The sequence below is a fragment of the Macrotis lagotis genome, chromosome 2 (genome assembly GCF_037893015.1).
Source record: "Macrotis lagotis isolate mMagLag1 chromosome 2, bilby.v1.9.chrom.fasta, whole genome shotgun sequence".
Classification (NCBI taxonomy): Eukaryota; Metazoa; Chordata; class Mammalia; order Peramelemorphia; family Peramelidae; genus Macrotis; species Macrotis lagotis.
In genome coordinates, this window is record NC_133659.1 from 258,095,129 (window position 1) to 258,119,258 (window position 24,130).

A 24,130-nucleotide genomic window follows, 5' to 3' on the forward strand; every position below is an offset into this window, starting at 1 on the left:
CCACTTAGTTGCATAGGAAAGAGGCCCAAAGAGGGTGATTTGAAGCTTGGACTTCAAATCCACCATTCTTTCCACTGCATAGACCAATGACCTAGAATAATAAGGGGGCAAGCGACTCTTGGAATGAATGACAAATCCAATGGTAGAATGGTAAAGACGGCATTTCCCTCACCCTATAGAAAAATAAGGTTGGAGGACAGAAGAGCACACATACACACACTCACATGAACTCAGTTCAGAAAAGAATCTGACTTTATTGTAGAAATAAGGATGTTTGACTCAAAGGACTCAATGAGAAGTGGGAATCTGTTCAGTGTCAGTAAATTATATTCCTGAATTTTGGACCTATTTCTAAGTGATGGGGTGGGGGTGGGTTCTCTGGTCTTTTCCCCAACTCAGCTTCCTGGAGATGGAGAGTGATATGACAGTGGCTCTCAGGAAGACCTGGAAGGCTGACCCTGATCCTTTAGTAATCCTATCTCCCATCTCAGTTATCCAAGAGCTTAGTAGCCCTTCAAAGCTACCCAAGACTTCCAGAAATCTGCAGTTCTGATATTGGTTGCTACCCAAGACTTGCTGAAGCCTGTTCTTACTGGCATTGCTTGGGGGAGGTCCAAGTCCCTGGTTTCAGAGGTATTTAATCCCTGATTTGGGAGATAGAGGCGGACTCTAGTTCTTGTTAGTGGACCATAAACGTGCCACTCACTGACTAGTGTCCCCTCTGCTGGCTGGACAGAGCTCCAGAAGACTATTAATAGCCCAGACCCAGGCTGCTGACCTGCTCACATTCCTGCTGCTGCCACCTAATCCTTGACCAAGCCTAGGGCCAAGAATAGTCCTCTCCTCTCCCTCTCCCTTCTCCTCCCCATTCCCTTTCCTTCACTTAAGTCTCTCTCCTTGTTTGCTCCTTTTTGTCAACCAGTCTTGTGAAATAGCTGTGAATGTTTCATTCACCCCCTGGGCCATGCATGGGGCAATGTGGACAGGTACTCCTGAAAACACTCCTAGCTTTTGAAGAGGGCCCTCTCAAACCAAGACTCCTGCTCCCCTTCACCCCCTTCTAATTCTGCAAGGACCAAAATGTGGTATAGGAGATATCCCTTTTCCCCAAACTGTTTCCCCACCCCTGTTCCATGAGACTTTTTTCTTCCCTTCACCTCACCCACAAAAGACAGAAGAGAAACCAGCCCTTACTCAACAGAACACCTTTCCCACTCCCCATTAATGATCAGCAGCTCCTCCTTTTGCTTGGTAGAATTGAAACTGAGGAGCAATTATTTTAGGAAATGGAGGGGTGGCATTTGGAGAGTGATGTCCCTTTGGGGAAGTCATATCCTCAGCTGAAGACTGGTGGGGAGGAAAGGCAGGGAGTGGTAAATTAAAAGGTCAGAATGAAAGCTACTCTGAAAAGGTACCTAGAAGGTGCCTAGTCAGCAGATTAAGTTCCTGATACCCAGGAGAGAGGGTGAGTGAGCCCAGGGACGGGGAGGAGGGAGGGAGGAGAAAAGTCACCAGAAAGGTCAGCCCTGTAGGAGAGGAGCTGGCAAAGCCATCGAGAGTGCCAAGCTCAAAAAGCCAAGCACCAGGAAGGCCCCAGGGCCTCTGATGCCAGTGGAGCTGATTCTGATGCCAGGGGAGGAGGGGAATGGACATGCTCAGAGGCTTCTGAGGCCAGAGATGTTGCTAGGAGAGGCTGAAGGGATGTTGAGATCTCTGTATTTTGTTACAAACACAGAAATCCATTGACACAGGGCAGTGACCCTGGTGATATCAAAGCCAAGGGGGTTCAAGAGACTCTTATCTTCCTCCTCTTCCCTCTGTCCCTCCCCCAAGCTGAACCCATCTCCTAGACCCCCTTGGCCCAGCTTCCTCCCTTCCACAAAACTTCAACACTCCTAGCTGCCTCATTGGCCACTCCATGGAGCATGGGGACTGGAGGACAGCATTAGTAGCTTTGGGCATAATTTTTGTAGGTCAGCAAAATGTAGCAGCCATCCTGGTCCCCTATTTACCAGAGAGCACTGAGCTTCATTTCCCCCATCCCCAAAGAGAAAAGAAAGGACCCCCTCCTCAAGAGAGGAAGGGGAGGAGGGGAAGACACAAAAAGTCAGGACTTTCCCAGCTAAGATGAGGTAAGTAACTGGGGCTTGATTTGGTCTCCAGATGGGAGGTTTCCAGGGATTCTTAAGCCTCAAGGCTTCATGTACCCCAGGCAATGAAAGGGCTGAGCTGAGGATGAACAACTGTGAAATCTTGGGCAAGTTCTCAGAGCCGATCAGGTTCAAGGAAGCTGGGGGTCTTCAGGACCCCAGCCCTGGGGCCACTCACATGTGTTCTGGGTGGTTCTGGAGGCAGTGGATGAATTTCTGGATGGGGTGACCTTCATAACAGACCTGGTACACTGCCATAAACAAGGGGAATCTGGGAAGAGCAGGACAGAAAGAGCGATTCACTGGCTCAGCTTCTGAGTCCTGATGTCCCCCAGTATTCCTCTGCCTTGGGGTGAAAGGCTCCCTCACCATGGTCCTTCTTGCCCTCCCGTTGTTCCTGTCACCACAACCTTTGCTCTCCTGACCAGGTAGCCCTCATACCCACTCCTTGTCACCTTTGTCTAGGCAGCTCCTCCTACCAGAGACAGAGCCACAGCCAACTGTCTCTTTCTCCTCTATTGACCAGCCCCTTTCCAAACCCTTTTCAGAATTCTCCACCTCCAGGAAGTTTTCCCAGACTCAGCTCTCATCATACCAGCATCCCTCTACCAGAGTTTGCTTATGCGTATGACAGACATGATGTGTGTGTGCTTTCAGAGTGAACCCTGAGAAGAGGGACCCTGTTCCATGCAAGGATAGGTGGGAGAGCCCACACAATCAATGCCTGGCTGCCAAAGCCCTGTCCCTGGGCCTCTCAGAGCTTCTGTCCTGGTCCAGGGCGCCTACACTCACTTGTCCACCAGGCCTTTGTGTTTCAGAATGCTGTGTAGCTCCCGAGCTGTCTGTGGCCCCTGCAGCTTCTGCCCATTCAGCAGCTCCTTTTCCAGTTGTTCGATAGACTGCAAAGGAGATGGGGAGGGGGGGAAGGTAGGGAGCAGAGGATCTTAGTAGTTGGGGACAGGGGGAGCCTGAAATCTCAGATAGGGAATAGGAGTACTGGGGAGGAATTCTGGGAGGGGATAAGAACATTCACAGCAGATGCTTAGCTGGTGTCTTCTCCCTGGTAGCCTTCCTCGAGCCTCTTTTGGTCCTCCCAAGCCCTCATGTCCCAGAAGCCTTTCCAACCTCTCTCCTCTTCCCCACTGCCCTCTCAGATCCTCTCTGCTGTCTTCCACCCCACCTCTTCAGTCCCTACCTTTCCAGTTCGGGCAAAGGCTTCAGCCACTTTTCGGTTCCGACCTCCATAACAGGTGGTAATAAGATCAGCAACCCCACAGCTTTCCAGGAAGGTAGCTGAGGAGACTGAGCCCTTGCAGAAGAGTTTGGCGAATGCGATCATTTCCATGAGTCCCAGCCGGATCACAGCAGCCTTTGTGTTGTCCCCAAAGCCCAGGCCATCACAGAAGCCAGCTCCAACAGCAACCACATTCTTTATGGGGAAGAGGGGGAGGCAAGATAGTTCCTAGGGAGGATCTTAAGGGCCACATCTCCTCCCTTAACCCCATATGCTCTCTTTCTAGATCTCGGGGGTGGGGGTGGGATCTGAGAATCGTGTCCGGGAATTCTTAAACGGGTCTATCAACTTGTATTTTTTTTTTTTTTTTAGATTTTTCAAGGCAATGGGGTTAAGTGGCTTGCCCAAGGCCACAGGGCTAGGTAATTATTAAGTGTCTGAGGTCAGATTTGAACCCAGGTACTCCTGACTCCAAGGCTGGTGCTCTATCCACTGAGGCACCTAGCTGCTCCTCATCTTGTATTTAAAAAATATTTTCATAACTCTGTTTCAACATAATTGATATTCCCTGTAAATTTTATTTTATATTTTATTATATGCATTTATAAACATTATTTTGGGAAGGGTCCCATAGGATTCACCAGACTGCCAAAGGGATCCATGCCAAAAAGGTTAATAACCTCTAAAGTAGAGGTTTCTGCTTTTTCACTAACAAGGGCAATGTGGAAGAGTAGCAACTGGGGGGTTCTAACCTATTTCCAAAATACTATACACTGCCCTCCCTCTGAGTACAAAGACTGCTCCTTTTCCCTGGGACTGCCTTTGTCACCTCACCTAGGTGACAGCAGATAAGAGATGAAGTTGGGAAGACCTGAGTTCAAATCCAGCCTAACTAGCTGTGTGGGCAATTCACCTTCATCTGTTTGCTTCAGCTTCCTCATCTGTAAAACAGTAACAATCACAGCCCCTACCTTGAAGGGGTGTTGTGATGACCAAATGAGATATCTTAGTCTAAGTGAGTAGTTGCTTGTTCCTCTCCCAGAACCAATCCTATTTCAAACCTCCTTCTTCTAGAAATGTTACCCTGATTAATTCTTGCCTCTAGCATTATTTCTAGATCTCTTTCTAAGCTGCTCCTTATTCTTTTATCAGTAGGTCTGCCTACTTGGTGTCTCCCTGTCTCTGCCACCAGACTGAGGTGTGAAGGGAGGTGTTTTTCAGTTCGTGGTGGGTAGCGGGAGGATCTGAATCTCCGCACCCCCCCCACCGCCAGTTGCCTCTATAGGTTGCAGCCCCTGCGGTGGTGTCCGGGCAGTCTCCGTCTCTCCCTGGAGTCCAACAGAGCCCTAAATCCTCCCCCTCACCCCCCCTCACCTTGAGGGCCCCACAGATCTCTACTGTGTCCACTTCTGGCACCACAGTTATTCGGAAATTCGGTGTTTGCAACAGCTCCTTCAGCAGCTGCCCTTGGGCCGGGTCCTTGCAGCCTAAAGGGAAGGGGTGAGGCTGTTCTCCCTTATTTCTGCTTCAGACAGAAGGTAATCTTTCTTCTCCCCTTGCCCTACAGAACCCTCTAGTCTCCCCCTTTCAGTATCTTTGTGGGGGAAAAACAAGAAAAAAGAGATGGCTTGGGTTATGGTGATGATAGGGACAAGGAGGTCTCACCAATGGTGGTTTCACAGAATTTCTCTTCAGCCACCTCATTGGCAATATTGGCCCCCATCAGCACACTAATGGGGATGCCCAGTCGTTCCTGGATCACCTCAGAGATCAACTTCAGCCCATCAGGGCCCTCATCCACACCCTGGACATAGAATGGGACTCAGGGCTAGCTTTTGTCTGTTCTTTTCTTCCCATCTCTCCCTGTCCCCATCTCTTTGTCTACCATCCCAATCTCCATACATGGAGACCCATCTCCTTTAAAACTGTCAATTGGTGGCCTGCTTCCTGCTTAAGATCTTCCTCCCAACCCAGCTCAGGAACCAGATAGACTTCTTTCCTTATATCCCACAGTGCCCCAAACCAACACCCCACTCCCCTCCGCTATTTCTCTGGAGTTAATTCTTCAAATTGCTGCTCTGGTTCTCATTCCTCACCATAGCCATTCCTCTCCCTCTCCCCTCCCCCCCTTCCCACCCTAGGCACCTTGATAAGAGACACCCCAATGGTATTTCCCTTCAGATGACCCTTGAGCTGGTCACAGATTTTGCCAATGAATTGATGGGGCACCACAAAAATGAGGATGTCTGCATCCGCTGCAGCCCGGATCACATCTGGGACAGCCACCTATAGGAGTGGTTGAGTAGTGCTGATAGGACTATTTTGGGGGTGGGGCGGGTGGTGGTAGAAGGGAGCAGGGAAATGGGGACATGGGGGCAGAATCGGATTTCATAGAAGCTATTAGACTTAAAAGAGAGAGGTCATTTTCCCAACTTCCCTCCCCCAACAGCTCCAGCTATTTTGTGGGGTAAAAATTCTTGAAAACAACTTCTGAAACTCTCAACTTGCTCCCAAGCCTCGCCTATTGGACGTGACAGGTAACCAAAGGAGTTTGGGATGATCTGGATGGATCGACTTGGATGAGTTTCAGGGCTAAAAATGAGCCCTGGACAACATGTCCTCCCCCTTTTCGGGGGAAAGTGAAAGACAAATGAGTTTGGCCCTACTCCTGTCGTCCATGGAGCGGTCTCCAAGGTCAGCCACTGGGTGAATGAGTAACAGGATGAAAGGCAAGGGCACTATCCTGGACCCCAGAGTCTGGAAGCCTGTCCTTCGTTGCCACAGAGATGACTTGCTTCTAAACCTCCCCTTTTTCCCTCATCCAGCCTGGAACTACCTTATGGAAAGTGAGGACTACAATTCTGTTTCTTCTCTGGTCCTGAGAAACTCCAGATCAGTGTCAGAGGGACTAATACCCCTTAGATTAATTAGGTTAGGCTTTGTGCAGACCCCAGTCACCTGGAATTAGGTTTAGTTTCCCTCAGATGGCCTCTTAATTTAGGGTTTGGAGTGTTACCCCATACACTCTCCACCATCATTCTCCCTACCCCCACTCATCTTTTAAGGGGACCTCACCACATTGGGTGGCAGCTTGTGCCCAGGAAGATATTTGACATTCTCATGCTTCGTGTTGATGATCTCTGTTAGCTTTTGGCCCGATATTTCCTCCTCAAACACCCACATGGTGACCTGAGAGTCAAACTGTGCCAGCTGGGCCACATTGCTACCCACAATCTTGGCGATAGCTGAGCCCCTGAGGAATAGTGGTAAAAGAGGGGGGATATAGTGAGATTGGTGGTAAGGGAATAGTTTCTAGGATCTGAGTAGCCTGAGGAGACAGAGGGAACAGCCAAGACCTATCCTTAGACTGACAGATTGAACCCACTTTCCTGTCATATCTCGATCCCTCTGCCAAGGAATAATGGGGTATCTAAGACTCCAAATAGTTTGGAATACTAATGAGATTTAGTCCTACTCCCTGGCGATGAGACCTAGGTTTCAGATTCATACCACATCCTGTTATTAGGAAAAGTACCTATCAGCCCAACACAACTTAAGTCAATCGGGTTTTGCTGGAGATGAAAAATCAAGGTGGCTTCTTTTCTTCAGGGGTATTGGTACAATTGGAAAAAGGGGGTGCAATCCTGAAGCCCTTTCCTCCTGCTCTTGTTCAAAATAAGGATATAGAGCAGCTAGTATTTCCTACTTCTCCTCTCAGACCCCTGATACTGACCCCTTCTGATGATCATTTTGTTCCCCTCCCTTTCTCCCCACCATAGCCCTCCAAAATGACCTCTTACCAGTTCCCCGAGCCCACAATGCAGACCTTCTTGCCAGCCATAGTCCTGCCTCTCTGCCTGGGCCTGCTCTGTACCACACTGCCCTGCTTCTCCGTCTGCTTGGAGTATTTAACTGTGGCACATTGGGGAAGCCAAGCTCCACCCCTAAAGAGGGGGTGGGAGTGAAGGAGTGTCCAGCAGAGACAGGGAGGAACAGATGAAGAGAGATGGGGACAGGGAATCAGGAGAGAGAACGATCTCAATCTTTCTCTACCCCTCAGCAGGCACCTTCTGGGTTGCTTCCCTAGGAGAGCACAATAGGTGAGGAAGGCAGGCTGTCTTTCCCATCTGCAGACCTAAGAACTACTGCCTTTTCAAAGTGCCAGGCCTGTTGCGCAGCAGTAACCAACACCTCATTATGATCCCTACAATTTTACAGCCAGGGAACCCCAAAATGAAAGGATCCCCCCCCCACATAACCTAGCACAAAAATAGGGAGCTTGAGAATGAAAGCTCATCAATCAATACACTAAAGCCCAACTGAGCCTCCAATAGTCATTCTGGGTCCCCCACTTCAGGTTCTTTTGACTCAGATAAGTGAATTTTCAAGGACTGAGGGTGGGTGAGACAAGTTTGTTAAGAACAGACTACCTTATGAGGGGCAGGGGTGGAGTTTCTCTCACTTTGGGATGACAGTGGAAAGATTGTGAGGAAGACTGGGCAGGGGGTCAACCAATTTGCAGCCTTTCCCCTTGTCTCCAATTCCCCCCCCACCTTCTCAAGCATTTATAGGGAACAGAGATGAGATCAATAGATGGGATACCCTTCCCCTGCTACAATCAGTTGCAGGCATTGACAATACTGCCACACTGTTCCTAGAGTGTGTGAAGGGGTGGTAGGAGAAACGGCAAGAATGCTCATGTGGTCATGTTTGGTGAAGAGAGCAAAGGTTCCCAAGCCGCCTTGGAGAGCAGGGTGGGAGTACTGCCTGTGCACTTTGGCCTAAAAGGCTGACATCAACCCAGCCTAAGGCTGGGTGCTCACATGGCCAGCTCCTGCTCTGGCAGCTGCTGGTGGATAACAACTGGGCTAGAGGGGAGCCCCCGCTACCTGGGGGGTAAGAGCATGTCCATGGAGGCAAAGGTTCACAGATGGGTCATTCTGGATTCCAGAGGATTCCAGGGCTATGGAGGATAGTCCGGGGCCTGCAGGCACTGCTCTGGCCAGGACAGAACTCACTCCAGGATGACCGTGTTTCCCTGGTTATCATCCCTCTTCAGAACACACTCAAGGCCAGCTTCTTCCCACAGCTCCACCCCCTCTTCCCCTGGCACAGAGAGTACTGACTGGCAGCAAGACTGAGGACTAGAAGCACTGCAAGCAAAGTCAGAATAACCCTACCCCCTGGAATGCCTCATTTCCTTCACAGGGTCAGAGGACACCACAGATTTAAGTGAATCTCATGATGTGTATGCATTCTACTTCTATCAAACCACCAGAGGTGGGACTGGCAATGCAATAGCTGGAAAAAAAAGGTCTGAGTTCAAGTCTGGCCTCAGATCCTTATTAGTCATGACTCAACATCTGCTAGCCTCACTTTCCTCAACTGTAAAATGAAGCTCATGGCACCTTCCTCACAGAGCTGTTGTGAGGATCAAAGGAGATATTTTATAAAAAAAAAAGGCTCAGCTCACAGCTCTGTGCTTGTTCCCTTCACTTGATTTTATTGCCAAGATTCTCTAATTTGACTCCTTTCTTCTCCCACCTCTCAAGGAGGGGCAGGGATAAAAAAAAAAAACTAAGGCATCTAGAGAAAAGTCAGAACTGGCCCACAATCCCAATCCTGGTTTATATAAATACTGTCCAGTATATAAGACCCTGCCCTGTTCCAAGGTCACTAACTCCTCCCCCCAAGGTGCCTCCCCATTCAGATCTTTTAAATTTCAAAGCTTTGGACTAGGAACAATATAATAATCTAACCCCATTTTAATTGTACTAATAAACTCTCTACCATTAGAGAAATAACAAGTTACTTAACTTTCGGATGTGGTTTTGAAGACACAATTATACCATTCCCTTTCTCCCTCTAGGATCAAACTGACTGGTAGAAGGAAAGCCTGAGACAATCTGCCAGACAAATAATTAAGGTAGATTGTAAGGAATGTCAATGTGGGTTAATATACTTTGGAGATTAAACACTCCTGAGGGAATCCTTCTTGCTCTTGAGTGGTTGGTTCACTTAGTAGTTTTTTTATTAAAACAGTAAGAGCTCACTACTTCCAACACTTAATGTGAACTGTATCCTCTGGGCCTTTAAAAAGAGAATCCTGAAGGACAAGGAAAGCTCACAGGAAGAAGCGGCAGAGAAGCAGCCTTATTAAAATAACCTGCCAGCAAAATTCATCAAGCAATGATATTCCTCTCCCCCAGGATGGTTAATTCCCAGAGTCGGAGCTCCAGTGTCCTAGAGAATCAAAGGTTTTAGACAAAGCTAGGGAAGGTTAAGGTAGAAAGCCAAACGGTGGGGAGGGACTGGAGCTGGCTCAAGCTGTAGGACTTCCCAGTGCTGAAAACCACAGGGAAGATGGGTTTGAGGGGAGGCCCCTATGATCCAGTAACAGGAATTACCCCCTGCCAAAATTTCCTTCTTTATCTGAAAACTAATCCCGATCAGTACTGAAAGCCTCAGTTTTATTTTAGTCTTATAGTACCCAGATTCCCTTTTCCTGTAGAATAATCTGTGAACCCCCCCCCCCAAAAGAGGCTATGAATATGGTAACTAGTAGCAGATTGATTGATGATTGTCCACCCTTCTCGAAGAAAACCATAACATCAGAGAAATGACGCCAGTGACGTGCAAGTGACCTGGGTTTGAGTGAGGGGTAGTAGCCAGAGGACATTAGAGTTCTCTATCAAGAAAAGGAAACCCATCCTTCAGAAGATGCTTTTATTAAAACTGGGTGACATCTATAAGGGGACAGTACAAAAAAAATTTTGGTCCATGAAAAAACATAATATTCAGTTAATAAAAAGTTATCTGCAACAGGGACACTGCCAAAGTGGTGGAGGAAGGCCGGTGTCTGAGCTTCCTTCACACAGTCCTGGCCAGGAGTGGGGCCAGGGCTCAGCTGCCCTCCCCCAAAAAGAGGTTTGTGAGGTGTCATTGTAGTAGTGTAAGGGAAGCTTTTCAAAGGGACAGTAGGAAGATTCCGCTGCTACACGATGTGGAGCAGGCACAGAGGAGGGTATACTCGCAGGAGCCTGAGGAGGGGTGGGGAGGCAGGAGTCTGTCAGTTCTGTGGGGTTTTGGAGCTGATGCCAAACCCAACGCCCCTTCTGCACCTGGCTCTCTCCCACCCTGCTGTGTTGAGTCTGCGAGCCTGAGATATGCTAACTTAAGGGAAAAATTCAACCTGGAAAAGGAATATGGGGCTTTCCTGGAAGGATGCAAAACCATCTCAGCTCCACTAGGCCAGACCCCTGGCCCTGCTGCTTACCTGAGGGGCTGAAGGATTTCAGTTGGGATAGGGATAGAGAGAGTCACAAACCCAACAAAGAGCCGCTCTCTAGCCCTTGGCTCTCCTCATTCCCCAATGCCCCAGGACCCACTATGGGGGTGCTAAGTAAAGGGGCAAGGGACGGGGATACAGATGGCCCAGGGCTTTTATTCATTGGGTTTGAGGGGGTCTCTCTCTACTGGGGGAAAAGGTGGACTGGGAGGGTTGGCGGCCACATTTCCAAGCAACAGCTGGAAGGAATAGATGCCTTTGCTGGCAGTGACAAACACACAAGGGAATGGATGTGGGGAAAGGCAGGGCTCCCAGCCCAAATGCCCTGGCTTAGGAGGAATCCTAAGAAAAAGCAGCAGCTATAGGGAGTGTGCCAGGTGGGAGCAGCAGTCAGGGAACAAACTCTAATACTGATGTGAGTCCCATATGGGGGACTCAGGGAAGAGCAAAGCCAGCAGGCCATCCTAGGGCTCAAGTAGGGCAAGTGGTCTAAAGGTTCCCTTGGGTCCCAGAACATCCCATTAAGTTAAGAGTTTGTATCAAACTGATGAAAGAAAATGGGATCCTATAAAGGGACAACCAAAACCAACTCATTTACAGAATGCCCCCGGGTGCAGACCTGGGAAAAGGGCTATATTCCTTAATCCTGGGTCTCATAAGGGCAAGATGAGTTTAGTTGTTTCCCTTGAAGATCACTTGGCCTTAGGCCCAATCCATTCAGAGCATTGATTACCACTATTAAGTTCTCTCACTAATACTAACTAGAGGTCCTATGTAGACCAAGAAAAGGGAGAGGCACATGGGAGTTTTGTGAGGCGAAGGGGAGTTGGAGAGACTGGGGAGAAGGGAATATTTGTCTCGAGACAGAAATGTGGGACCCTCTTCATCTTGGTGTCATCCTTCAACCAGCAGCTTCCCCTGGGGGAACCCCAAGCAAGACTAGGGCAGGTGCTATGGGGAGGCATGAGAGCCTAAATGAAGTATTGGTGTGGCCGGGCTGAGGATAGAGGAAGGACCTTATGTATTTCGGATGCCCAGAGCCTGCTCCAGTTCCTGCCGTCTTTGTTGCACCTGGGAGGGGGAAAGGAAAGGAAAGCTGGGGCAAGCAGGCCTTACAGGCTGGGATCTGACATCCCTAACTTCCAATTAGGAAGCAAACAGGCCCAAACCCCTTGCTCTCTATCAGACCTCTTCTGATCTTCTCAGGTACCTACCTTAGAGTAGAAATATCTGCACACAGCCTCCTGAGCCCATGGCTGGAAGTAGAATTCAGCTCGGCGCTCCTCCTCTGGGTTACCCACCACATCAGTCATGGTCTACAGAAGTGAAGAAGGGCAGACTCATTCTTATTCTAAGCATCAGCCCAGACCTGGATTGCTGTGACAGTCTCACAGGTATTCATTCTCCTTGACATCAGTCTAGATGAAACACTCTTAAATGCTATTCATCATGTTATTACCTTATTCAAATATCTGTAATGGCTCTTTATTTCCAATTATACCATCTAAACATCAAAGGATCTCTCTATAACCTGCCCACATTGTTTTAGACAGGTTTATCTCTGAACTATCCCACAAATCCAACAATGGTCATACTTGGTTCATAGACCATGCTCTTCCATCCTCCCAATTCAAATTCTGCTTATCCTGTTAAAACCCAGTCCAACTTTCATCTTTTCCATGAAGCATTTCCTAACTTAATCTCTTCCTTGATCTCATTCTCTTCTGTATTCCTAGGACAATTTACATTTATATAAAGCTTTAAGGTTTTCAAAGTGCTTCACTCACAACTATCTCTACTACTTAATCATATACTGTTTTGCACTGTTTGTTGCCATTTCCTTACACGTATTAGTCTTGTCTCTCAACTTAGGGCAAGGACATTGAATACTTCTGGATCATCAGTAGCACCTGGCAGTGCTGATTTCACAGCAGAAAACTCAGTAATATCGGTTGATTGTTTGAACTTCCATTTCCCTGACTAAAATTAAAGAGCATGGAATCCTTAGGAATCTGGCTCCCACAGCTACCTTTTCTATTTCTATCCCAGCAAAAATGAGGCATATTTGCAACTCTGCTCTGAATATATTACCTTCAGATCCCGGCACTGGGACTGAAGCCAATCGTTGATGAAGCCCTGGGGGTCTCTTGCAAAACTCAGCATGAACTCTCTCTGGGTTTTCAGCTGGTTGATGGTCTCTATTGTCTCATGGATCTAAAGATAAGGATATGGTTAAAACAGTCTGAATTTAGGAAAACCATAGCATTTTCTTCTTACAAATACCACCTTTCATTTGTATTAATTTTGATAGCTTACAAAATGCTTTCATATACAGTATCTCCTTTTGATTTGAAACAGACAAATTGGACAGATGGTATGTGTACCACTTTACAGATTTAGAAAATTGAGGAACAGAGGTGTATAGTCACCCGTGCAAGGCCAGACATTCCACAAGTAGCAAAATAGGCATGACTGCCCAGGTCTTCTGACCTTAGTTCAGAATTCTTTTTCCTATACTATAATTGCTCTCCTATGGTTAAGGTTAGGTGCTCCCTTCAAGGTTCCTTTGGGCTACTCCAAACTCTGGCAAAATCTTCTTTAGAGAAATCATTCACAAATAACCTTGTACATAGTCAACCACTCTTGTCTCAAAAAAGTCTGGGGGCAGAAAATTCTGCAGAGTGGGACCTTGTGGTCTATAAAGAGGCAAAACGGCATAGCAACTTTGACGAGGAAAACCTACAGCCCCCAAACTACCTGTGCAGAAGGTCTTACCTTGTTGTCTAGAGCAGCAATTTCCTGCTGGCTTGCAGTAGATAGCAGGAAGGAGTTCATTTGGGTCTTAAGGGTATCATCCACTTCCACATCAATGTCATAACAGGCAGTCTTCTTCTGATCATTGGGGTCAACACTAGTGAAGAAATCATAGGGGTGTGGTGAAGGGAATACTTCCAAAAATTCACTTATTGAGATTCAGAAAGATGCTCCCAATTCTAGCTTAGAATAGTCTAGCTTCTAGTGATCCAATTCACATAACTCAGACATTGTCTACAGAACCTTGAGTTACATACTATGTAACGGTAGTATTTCTCTTCCCCAATGGAGGAGAATAGAGCCAAACACTGAAGCAATGAAACCTAGAAAATAGTCCCAGGCTCAACTATAGAAAGAAGTCACTCTAAGGCTTTTAGACTCTGGAGAAGCCTTCCTCATTCAACCTCTGCCCAAGAATAAAAGAAGGAAATGAAGAAAAGTGCAAAACTTCAGCTCCTGCCTTCTCATTACTGGAAAAAGGTGGCTCAAATCCTTCCTTCCTCCTACCCTCCAGTCCCTTACTCCTCAACAAAGAAATGTCTTGTTGCTGGGGGTGATGATCAACCTTGATGGACTTGCTCATTCCATCAGTGCAACAATCAGGGACAATTTTGAGCTATCTGCGATGGAGAATACCATCTGTATCCAGAGAAAGAACTGTGGAGTTTGAACAAAGATCAAAGACTATTACCTTCAATTTAGGAAAAAAAAACACATTATTGTATTTATGTAATTTTGCTACCTCTTATACTTTATTTTTCTTCCTTAAGGATATGATTTCTCTCTCATTATATTCAACTTAGATCAATGTATACCATAGAAACAATGTGAAGACTAACAGACTGCCTTGAGGGGGAGTAGGGGATGGGGTGGAGGGAAGCAAGAATGGGGGGAAATTGTAAAAACTCAAAATAAATAAAATCTTTCTTAAAAAAAATAAGTCTTGTTGCAACCATGCTCCTACCTGATGACATGATTAATGATGATGGGCTCTGGTGGCATTAGCAAGGCATGGAGCCGCTGGGGGATCTCTGAGAACTTCATCCGTTGTGACTCAAATATCTATAGGAAAAAGCAATTTAAGACTGAGGATATATAGGGCTCCTGTCAGGATATAGTGAACTCTTAACTGAAGAGCAGAACCCTCACTCACCTGCTGCAGGTACTTATCACAAATAACGAACTCCCGTTCATGAGGGTCCTGAAGTTTATGAGTCTTGATGTACTGCCACAGTGCTTGGATAATCACTGGACGAGTCTGGGTGTGGATACCCAGAAGCCGGGCCAGGCGGGGGTCCAATTTAAACTGAGGAGGCTACAGAGATACAACAGTATTGGGAAAGTGTGGTGGCAGTAAGCTACATCTGAACTGTACTTTCAAGGACTTGAGAAAGATGGGTGGGGAAGAGATGATTCCTAGTTTAACTAGAACTTATCACAGATAGGGATGAAAAGCAGGACTCATTTCCACAATACCTGGTAATCTAGCATCAGCAAAACAGTGCAACGAACATTTACATCTCCTGGCCGCTTCACCTGGAAGCCATCTGTCTCCTGGGTGGTAGCAGTCCTGTGCCACTAGAGAGAGAAATATTTCAGGGGCTGCTCTCCCAAAGGAAAAAGAGTGGTGGTGGGAGAGGACACCTTTTTTGCTGAAATTTGATTAATGCCTTTTGAATTTCTTTTATATCAGTCATTTCCCAGAAAACTTCTTTTGTTAATAAATATACTGAAATTATTCTTTTTTGTGTTGTTGAAAGGGAATGGAGGGCAATAAAAAAATACTTTTATTTGATTCTGAAACATTTTTGGCAACATATTTCATTTTTAATTTGGTCTGGCTGACTTATTAAAATTAGTTTATATTGTTTGAGCAAAACGCCAGATAAATGAAATTTTCATTCCCAAACAGAAAAAACACTGTCAATCAGCTGCAGATAAGTAGATTTCTGTTGATTCCATGCCTTGCTTATTGACAGCAAGACAATGTATGTTCTATCTCCCAAGCTTCTGGTACTTGGCTATGCAACTTCAATTGATATTCACTCACTGATGAAGAGCCTGAGACCCTTAATGATACCAGCTCTATCTTTTCCTCCTTATAGCCAAAGAAAGACAGCCAATCTAAGAAGTTCAAGATAGAAGAGAGTAGGGAGCTAACTGTGTTCTGGCAAAGAATGAAGTGAAATAGTAGAAAAAGAATTGGCATCAGTTAAGACCTGGATTTAAGTCTCATCTTCTTCGGCACATACCAGACATGTGATGCTCAGTGAGTCATTTAGCTTCTCACTGCTCCAAGCAATTCTCTAAGACTCAAAGTTTCAGAGTTTGCACTAATCAACATTAGCAGAGGCAGTGCCCCTCACCAGCTTTCCACAGCAATGAAGTCACAGATCCAGTTTAAAAAAAAAAAAGAAGTGGTAGAAGACTCCATGGATGTGATGAGCCACCTATTCTGATGTTGACTTGGTGTATATCCAAGGGAATAACCATGTTTCTAACTTGATCTATATTACAACTTACAACTAGGCACATAATAAATGATCTTTTATCATAATCACTTATTGTCTGCAGAATTAGAACCCCCCTGCAGTAACACCTAGAAAGGACCAGGGGCTAATGTGGAAGGCCCAGAAATGAGAAAGATGTTATCTAGTGGGGAAAAAAATCACTTTAAAGGTACATGCAAGGCCACAAGTTATTGCAACTTCCCCCAGGAAGAAGTATAAATGGGTTTTAAAGTGATACATGATCTCCCAGGTGGCAAGCAGGATGGGGAGCTGACCTTAGACACGGGCATAATCAAGAGGCCCCAGCTAGGATTTCGGGGCAGGGGGAGGGAGAAGGGGGAGAGAAAGAGGAGAAGAGGGGAGGGGAGAAGGAGGAGGCAAAACTTTTATATGCTTTAAGAGGTCCTATTAGCAAAGAGGCAAAATGTCAAAGGTGTCTTCTAGCCTTGGGATGAACAAGCTCTCCTAGCTCAAACTAAACCAGATGGTGCCCCCTGGAGGCCAATGAACAAACTATAAAGAATAAATATTTGGTGTGGAGATAAGGTATACTTGGAATAATCTCTTGAATTTATCTTGGACTTACATTTCTCTTCCACTACCTTAAGTATTGGTTCCCACTTCCCTCAGCCCCATCCATGTCAGAACCTGGACAAATGAACTACTCACTTCCACCAGGTGGTTATCTGGCCCGTATAAATCTTTGTCCAGCTCAATCACCAAAGACTTAAAGAAGGAGGAGAATTTACGCTTCTGTTTGGTAGCATCATATTTAGACAAAGCTGACTGAAGAAGAGCAGAGGAGAAAAGCCATATTAGGGAAGAAAAACTAGAAAATGTCCAAAACAAGGCCTATGGCCAAAGAACCCACAGTGATACTGGGACGAGTTCAAGCCAAATGGAATCAGAAATGATTTCCAAATATTTTTATTGGGGAATGGCAGGTTGATGTCTTGGGCAACAAACCAGTCAGAGTGACATTGAAACCTTGGAAAAACAATGTGTAACATATACATGGTCTTTTATTCACCCACCCCACTCCCAAGGGAAAAATACTTCTGGGAATGAGGCAAGGAATTCAAATATCCACATTAAGGAACAGAATAAATTTGAGGAGAATAAAGTCTGACTGTTGGGAAAAGTGAATCATGAGCAATAGCAGCAAGAACAAAAACGATTTTACTGGGACAGAATGACAACAAAAGCAGATGGAATGCACTTATGTATATGGGAAGGAAGCTCTGATACAGAGCTCCAGTTCTCCGAGCAAAATTCACTCAAAATAGCTTGGCTATAAGCAGTCTCCGTGGCTAAAAACAGGCTAAGAGGTAAACGATGGAAGGTAATGAGGAAAAAGTAAGCTTCCCCAAGTAGCAAGTAGAGGTCTAGGGGCAAAAGCCCCTGAGCTGTCTGTCATTCAGCATGAAATAACGAACAGCACGTCAGAGAAATCTGCCTTTTCTAAATTGTGATGTGTTCTCAGCAACAGCAGAGAGAAGGGAGATCACACAGTGGGAATTAAGGATCTTAAGGATTCAGACAGGAAGTCATGGCCTGAAATGCCATATGGGGGAAAACCTGCAAACTCACTTGATAAATAAGCCCAAACCAAGGTAATCAGCAGAAACCTGGGAAACCATTAATGGCCAGAACGAGCCGAGGGGGGAAGTGAACAGCAAATCAGATCACAGGACAATAGTGTTCTCAACACGATATGGCAGTGAAGGCCAAAGCTGTGGGAGCTGCACACAAAGAGCCATTGTCTTCCAACGCAAGGAGCCGAACGTCCCTCTCCCTGCTGCTCTGGAAAGGAGTTGTGAGCACCATTCAGGGTCCCTCCAGACCAGAAAGACACTGCTCCACCCCCAGTCCCTACCAGTGTGAACTTCACACTCACATCCTCAAGGAGCCGACCTTCCACCCGAAGCTCCCAGGAAGCCACAGTTCCTTCCCCATCTTCAGCATCTGATTTAGCTGGATTGAAAGTATTCGAAATAAAAATACGAAGTTTCCGTTTTTGCTGAAGGGGGTGGAAACAAAGATTAGTATAGAACTTTAAAAACAAAGATTAGGATAGAGCTTTGAACACAATACTTTAACCTAGCCATTTAATTCTATCAAACCAAACTGCTGTCTGCCCAGTCCTTTGAGGTGGGATAGCGATTCCAACTAGGAGGAGTGAATGGGCAACCAGCCCTGAGTGCATAAGTAATGATGCAAGACAAACAAGGATATTCACAGTGCCAACTGGGTTCCTGGGTGAAGAAAGCAATTACAACAGTGACATGGAAAGTACAACGATTTCTGGGGAAATAATGGGCCGTCCTCTCCTTTTCCTATTCTGGCATTTCTAATAAAATTAGTCATTAGGGAAAAAGGGAAACTTAAATGACTGGGAGAACTCTTAATTTCTCGTTCTTAAGATTGCTGAAGATTCCTGAATCCCTCTCTCTCTTGGCTCTTTGCCTAGGAGTTTCCTGTACCTTGATAGGTCGTTTCAAGGCCTCCTGGATATCTAGCCGTTTCCTCATGATGGTCTGATCCAGTTTCCTTTCAAAAGCTAAGAGATCCATATAGGCCTGGGATTCTGGTACCAGCTCACGAATCTAAAGGGCAATAATATATTGTCAGGTATATACAATTAGCTTTCTAATTCATGGGTGCTAGGGGCCCTAGGAGAGACCAAGGATGGTAGGAAGGCATGCTGGACTCACCCTTTGAGGTAGAATTTTGTCAGCCATCTTCTTTTTCTTTGCACTGTTCAGAATAAACATTGGTATTAGGCTGGGATGGAACTGACCAGAACTTGAAAATGGGGAGGATAGCACCCCCATATGAGTAAGAAAGAGGAAAGGGGAAACCCAGGGGCTGAAAAGCTTCTTTCAGACCAGAAAAAAAAAATCCCTCATCCCGTGACAAGAAAAGAATGCTGTTACAAAAGTTTGTTGACACACTCCCCAGTTTCTGCTTTTACCGGTCCCAGAAATCTTACTTGTGATTTCTATTCTGGACTGCCTGCTGCTGGACCTGTGGAATCTGCTGAGGAGCTGGTCTCTTTCGGGACTGATCTATTCCTGACTGGGCCAGACCAGGTCGAACTGAAGGGTTCCCCCCATAGCCAGGAGGTCCCATAGAAGGTCCCTGAGGTGTCATACGGCTCCCTGGCAACATGCCCGGACGCTGCAGATAGGAAACAACGTAGAGATGTTATAGTTATTTGAGCTGTGAGAGCGGGAGTGGGATGTTAAAAGGAATATTGTGTTACCTTGGTGAAAAATTAAGGGGAAAATGGGAAAAGAACCTAGAACTTTCTATGAACACGGGTTAACTGGTGCTTCCATCACCAGGGATCCTGGCTCGGAGAAGTGGACTGCCCAAAAGTCCAAGAAAAGGGATAAGATCAAGGTAAAATTTTATGCAGCCTAAGCGCAAAGTACCATTTCAGGTTCTCTCTGGCCGCCTTTAGTGGCCGAGGGTGGCTTCTTGCTGCTCTGGGACTGCCTCGTTACTTTCCCTTACTTCTCCATGTTCTGTCTGGGGGTCTCTCTGACCCCCATCCCTCGGGTCATCCTCAGGACGCCTGGACCCCCCGCCTCCCGACTGTCTTCCCCCTCTTCTCGTCTCTAATTCCTGCCCTTCCAACTAAACAGAACCGGAGCCTTCCCGCTCCATCTGCCTTTATTATCCCACTCCGAAGGCTTCCGGGGAAACACAAGGCGGCCTCCAAGCGCGGGGCACCCCCGTGCCCACCTCCCCAGCGCCCAGCGGGGTACAAAGCGGCCCCGCCCCCTTCACTCGCCTTCCTCTCCCATTAGCCGCCCCCCCCCGCCCTCGCTGCCACTCACCCGCGGGTCCCGCCCCCGGGCCGCGCGCCCCTCCTCCTGCCCCCTCTTCCCCGCCCCCACTCACCGGATAGGCTGCTCCGGGCATCGGGGAGCGGTAGAGCCCTTGGCCGGGGGCCGGGCCCATTCGCACCGGGGGCCCCGGGGTACCCCCCGGGCCCAGAGCGGCCGCCGCGCCCGCCCCCGACGCGGCTCCGGCGCCGCCGCTCGGAGCCACCGACTGGAAACCAGCCCGGGCCGCCATCTTCCCCCGGAGCCGCCGCCGCCGCCGCCGCCGCACAAAGAACCGGAAGCGGAACTCCCCCCCGGCTCGGCCCCGCTCCCGCCCCGCCCCCCCCGCCCCGCTGCGACCCCGGCTCCGGAGCCAGCCCTGGCTTCGGCCCGGGCGGGGGGGCTCCGGACGGCGAGAGCGCGGGCTGGAAGGGGAGGTGGAGACGCGGGCCGGGCGCGGGCGCCCCTCCCCCTCCGGCGTCCTCGCGCGGGGCGGAGACACCAGCGAGGAGCGCCGGCGGGGCGGAGCGGCGCCCCCTGCCGGCCGGAGGGCGCCGGCCTGGGCTTCCGCCGAGCGGGCCGCGGGGGGGGGGGGCTCCGCGGGGGTCCGGCGCCACACCCCGGGGGCTTATGGGCCCGACGCGGCTGCGGCCCGGCGGGGGGCGGGGCCTCCACGTCATCACGAGGGGACGGAGCTTCGGGGACCCCGCCCAGTGGGGATTAGCGCCAGACTGCTGGCTCCCCTGGGGGCTCACTCCCACCGCAGCTTGCTGGAAAACGGAAAACTCATCCACAGAATTACTGATGCTTCAGTGGGAAACTCATACAGTCGTGTGTATGTGCGTGTGTGTATGTGTGTGTATGTCTGTCTGTATATGTGTGTCTGTCTGTGTCTGCATGTATGTGTCTGTATGTGTGTGTATGTGTGTCTATGTGTGTATGTGTCTGTGTGTCTGTGTGTGCGTGCATCTGTGTGTGTATGTCTGTGTCTGTGTGTATGTGTGTGCGTGCATCTGTGTGTATGTCTGTGTCTGTGTGTCTGTGTGTGTCTGTGTATGTGTATGTCTGTGTGTCTGTGTCTGTATGTGTGTGTGTTTGTCTGTTTGTGTGTGTGTCTGTGTGTGTGTCTGTGTGTGTTTGTGTGTGTGTGTGTGTGTGTGTTTGTGTCTCTGTGTGTGTGTGTGTGTGTGTGTGTGTGAAGCAGTCCTAGCTCGGCGGAATAAAGATCTTTGGTCTAAAAAAATAAAATAAAGCTCTGGCCTAGAAAGGGCCATGCAAGGTCCTTTCCCTTCTGGCACGCTGATGACAAACCCAGCAGAGTTCTAAGCCCTGAGGATAGTGCCAGGTGTGTTGAACACATATTTGTTGAACCAATTAGTGAATAATTAATACAACATTGTGAGGGAATATGGTTGAAACCCAGTTTATTAGACCAGAGGAGAGCATCACCCACAATCCTGCTTGCTGCCACCAGTGCTACTTGGAGCAGACTCCCTCATTTCTTTGTTGAAGTGACCACCAGGAGCCCGGTGTTTATGGACTCCCGGCAATATCTCCCTCTCTGATCCCTACCAGGGGGATGCAGAGGAGGGAACAAGTATCTCCTGGAATTATGTTATAGGACTCATCCTCAGGGAGCAAGAGGTCTTTAGGATGGAAGGGATGTTTCCGGATCAAATGAGAAAGTCTAAGAAAGATGAATGGAAGGACCAAACTTCTATTCTCACCCTATTTCTAGGGGAAGGATGGGGAGATAGTATAGCCTGAGCTCCCAACTCTTGCTCTAGTCCTATTTCATTACCAACTCCAGCCTTGCCCCTAAAATCAGAGCAATAGAAGTATAGACTTGGACCCCAGGGAAGGAAAGAGAGAATGGGTATTCAGTAGTGGGCAGAATTTGACCCTAGTCAACATTGCCTTGGGGATAAGGGTCTTAGATACTATTCTTAACCACATACATATATACATATATATGCATATATATGTGTATGTATGTATATATGTATGTATATCTCAGTGGCTACCCTTAGAAGGTGTGGATTGTTTCATACTGTCTGATACCTTAACTCCTTGCTCCAGGTACTCCATCTATACCTCTCCTTTGGCTTGAGGCTAAGAGGGAATGACCATCCTCTGAGCTAAGTACCAATTTTCTACATCCAACCCTTTGCCCAGGAGGAAAGTCCCAGCCAGAACAGGGATAATGGAACCAAAGAGAAGGAAAGAAGAGGCCTTAAGGCGACAGCAAGGGCAGAGAGTGCTCTGAGCGTAGGAAGGTTGAGTGGACCAGGGCAGGCCAGAAAGAGGCAGAGCTTGTGATTCACAGCTTCCTTTATGTCCAAGACAGTGAGAGAGTTACAATGCGTACGTCGTCTCCTTGTGCTTCTCAGGGGGATGTGTGTACACAGTACAGACACCGGAGGAGAGAGTCCAACACTTTATACAGGTGAAGGCATTCAGAGGGGTTGGTAGTAGGGTGGTCAGAGAGACACAGAAGGAGATTTGGGAGGAAGTAGGAATGGGACTTGGAAACACAGGGGATAGGGATGGGCAGAGACAGACAGGGACTTAAGGAAAGGAGTATATACAGAGTTATAGCAATATAGAGTCTGTATCATATAGAAATAGAAAATGCAGATGAAGTCATAGAAAGAAACAAATGGAAGAGGACAAAGACTGGGGGAAGTTCCATAAGAAAATTTATGGATGTGGTCCCATGCAAGGGACCCCTGGAGGGAGGAACTGGGAGTTAGGAGAGAAATAGGTACCAGTTCCCCTCTCCTTGAGTTGGGAATCAAGTGCCTACATCATTTTCATGGGATGAGGAGGAGGGATCCCATTCAAAAATTTCTCTGATTGGGGGTTTGGACCAGGGCATGTTAGGATGAAACCTCTGTCTCATCTGTCCCAAGTACCTCAGGGAACATCATACATTCCTTGACTTCTGAGGGGCATCCAATAAGTGTAAGGGAAAGGAGGGCCGGGGCCTCAGTTCCTGCCCTTGTGATTTACAATTGGAGGGGGGGACACTGTACTGAAAGGGTCTCTTAAGGCTAGGGAAGCCCTCCTCCCCCATTAGCCCTCCCTCCTAAGGTACATTCTCTGTCTAGGGCCCAATTCAAGACCCCCAAGGAGTCTTTACACTCATGACCTCCCTGCTGGGAGAGAGCTTCGGTGAATGGCAGAAGCAGGATGAGGATGGATGTTCAAACAGACATGGGTCAGGCTAGGAGCAGGGGGAGGCAGCATAGGGCAAAGAGGGACAGCCTGGGGTCCCTTGCCCTTTCTCTTTGTAGTTTATTTCTGTTGTTATTTGTTTTGTTAAAAATAAAAATGTATGGGTGTGGTAGGCAAGGGAGTAGAGAAGAGCACTGGATTCAGGACCCCCTTCTGCCAGTTCTAGGAGGGAAAGACTTGGAAGGGAGTCGGGAGCTGCCCTTGGAGTGGGTGGGGCAGTGGTAAGCCCCCGGGCAGGTGAGCAGCTTTATCTCCCAGGTCTTCCTTGCCCTCCTCTTCCCTCCCAGGCCTTTGGTATGATGGCTGGCAGGGCTCAGCAGGTAAAGTCCTCAAAGGTGCCTCGGGTTGGATGGTGAGGTAGGATGTTGGCGGCATATGTCATCCCAGCAGGATGGCCCCGGAGGCTCTCACAGGGGTTCTGGGGAGGGGGGAATGGGTGGAGAAAGAGCAGGAAAAGAATGACTAGAAAGGCAAACAAAAAGCCCGATATATTGGATATATTGGACGTGGGTTGGTGAAGAGTCATGGCAAAGAAATACTAATCATTTTTTACTTCTCTGCCCTTCACCCTCTATATCTATCCAAACAACTGAATCTTATTGATCCTTCTTTCAGAAAGGTTTTTCTCCCCCAACATACATTTCTATGGCTACTATTCCAGTCATAACTCCATTGCCTTATTCCTAAATTACTACAGTAGTCCCTGAGATGATCCCCCTGGTATCTGCCTCTTCTCATTAATTTTACATACCCATATAATTTAAAGTCTTTGAGGGCAGAAATTATTTTTAATTTTTGCCTTTGTTTCCCCTAATACATACCACATTACCTTGCCTATCATAGACAGATATTGTTGGGATCCCAATGAGCCCAGTGGGGAATGAGAGAATGAAATAGAATAGAAGAAGTTTTTGGTATGTATCAGTATCAGTGGGGGGCAATCTCTTACATGTCGCTTGACATCATCCAGGCTAAGGGCTACACCCTTGTCTGCACTGTTCCTTTTAGATTCCTTTTGGCACCTACCCCGACGACACAGCTTGTGCTTAATCACCTGGATGGAA

General features: G+C 47.7%; 3 protein-coding genes across 4 annotated transcripts in view; all 3 read right to left on the bottom strand.

The window, feature by feature from the left end:
* Positions 1-230: 230 nt before the first annotated feature.
* Positions 231-7,293, bottom strand: GPD1 (glycerol-3-phosphate dehydrogenase 1). The gene is made up of 8 exons (XM_074225942.1): positions 7,185-7,293; positions 6,460-6,637; positions 5,530-5,670; positions 5,050-5,188; positions 4,759-4,871; positions 3,346-3,579; positions 2,943-3,049; positions 231-2,421 (listed from the first exon to the last, which is right to left on the bottom strand). The coding sequence occupies exons 1-8, from the start codon at positions 7,223-7,225 to the stop codon at positions 2,325-2,327; spliced, it is 1,050 nt and encodes a 349-aa protein (XP_074082043.1). The 5' UTR covers positions 7,226-7,293; the 3' UTR covers positions 231-2,324.
* A 2,803-nt stretch (positions 7,294-10,096) lies between these two features.
* SMARCD1 (SWI/SNF related BAF chromatin remodeling complex subunit D1) lies at positions 10,097-20,301 on the bottom strand. Its single transcript, XM_074225940.1, has 13 exons — positions 19,906-20,301; positions 18,989-19,176; positions 18,711-18,753; positions 18,480-18,602; positions 17,894-18,016; positions 16,666-16,782; positions 14,963-15,064; positions 14,640-14,801; positions 14,451-14,548; positions 13,448-13,583; positions 12,764-12,886; positions 11,887-11,988; positions 10,097-11,743 (listed from the first exon to the last, which is right to left on the bottom strand). Exons 1-13 carry the CDS (start codon positions 20,080-20,082, stop codon positions 11,690-11,692), a joined length of 1,548 nt encoding a protein of 515 aa, XP_074082041.1. The 5' UTR covers positions 20,083-20,301; the 3' UTR covers positions 10,097-11,689.
* A 1,765-nt stretch (positions 20,302-22,066) lies between these two features.
* The window catches only part of ASIC1 (acid sensing ion channel subunit 1), a 28,075-nt gene continuing 26,011 nt past the window's right edge, over positions 22,067-24,130 (bottom strand). For both annotated transcript variants that reach the window (XM_074225946.1, XM_074225945.1), the window contains 2 exons: positions 24,016-24,120; positions 22,067-23,484 (listed from right to left, as the gene is read on the bottom strand). In XM_074225946.1, coding sequence (XP_074082047.1) covers positions 23,380-23,484; positions 24,016-24,120 — 210 coding nt within the window. In that variant the 3' untranslated portion in view covers positions 22,067-23,379. The remainder of the gene's footprint in view (positions 23,485-24,015; positions 24,121-24,130) is intronic.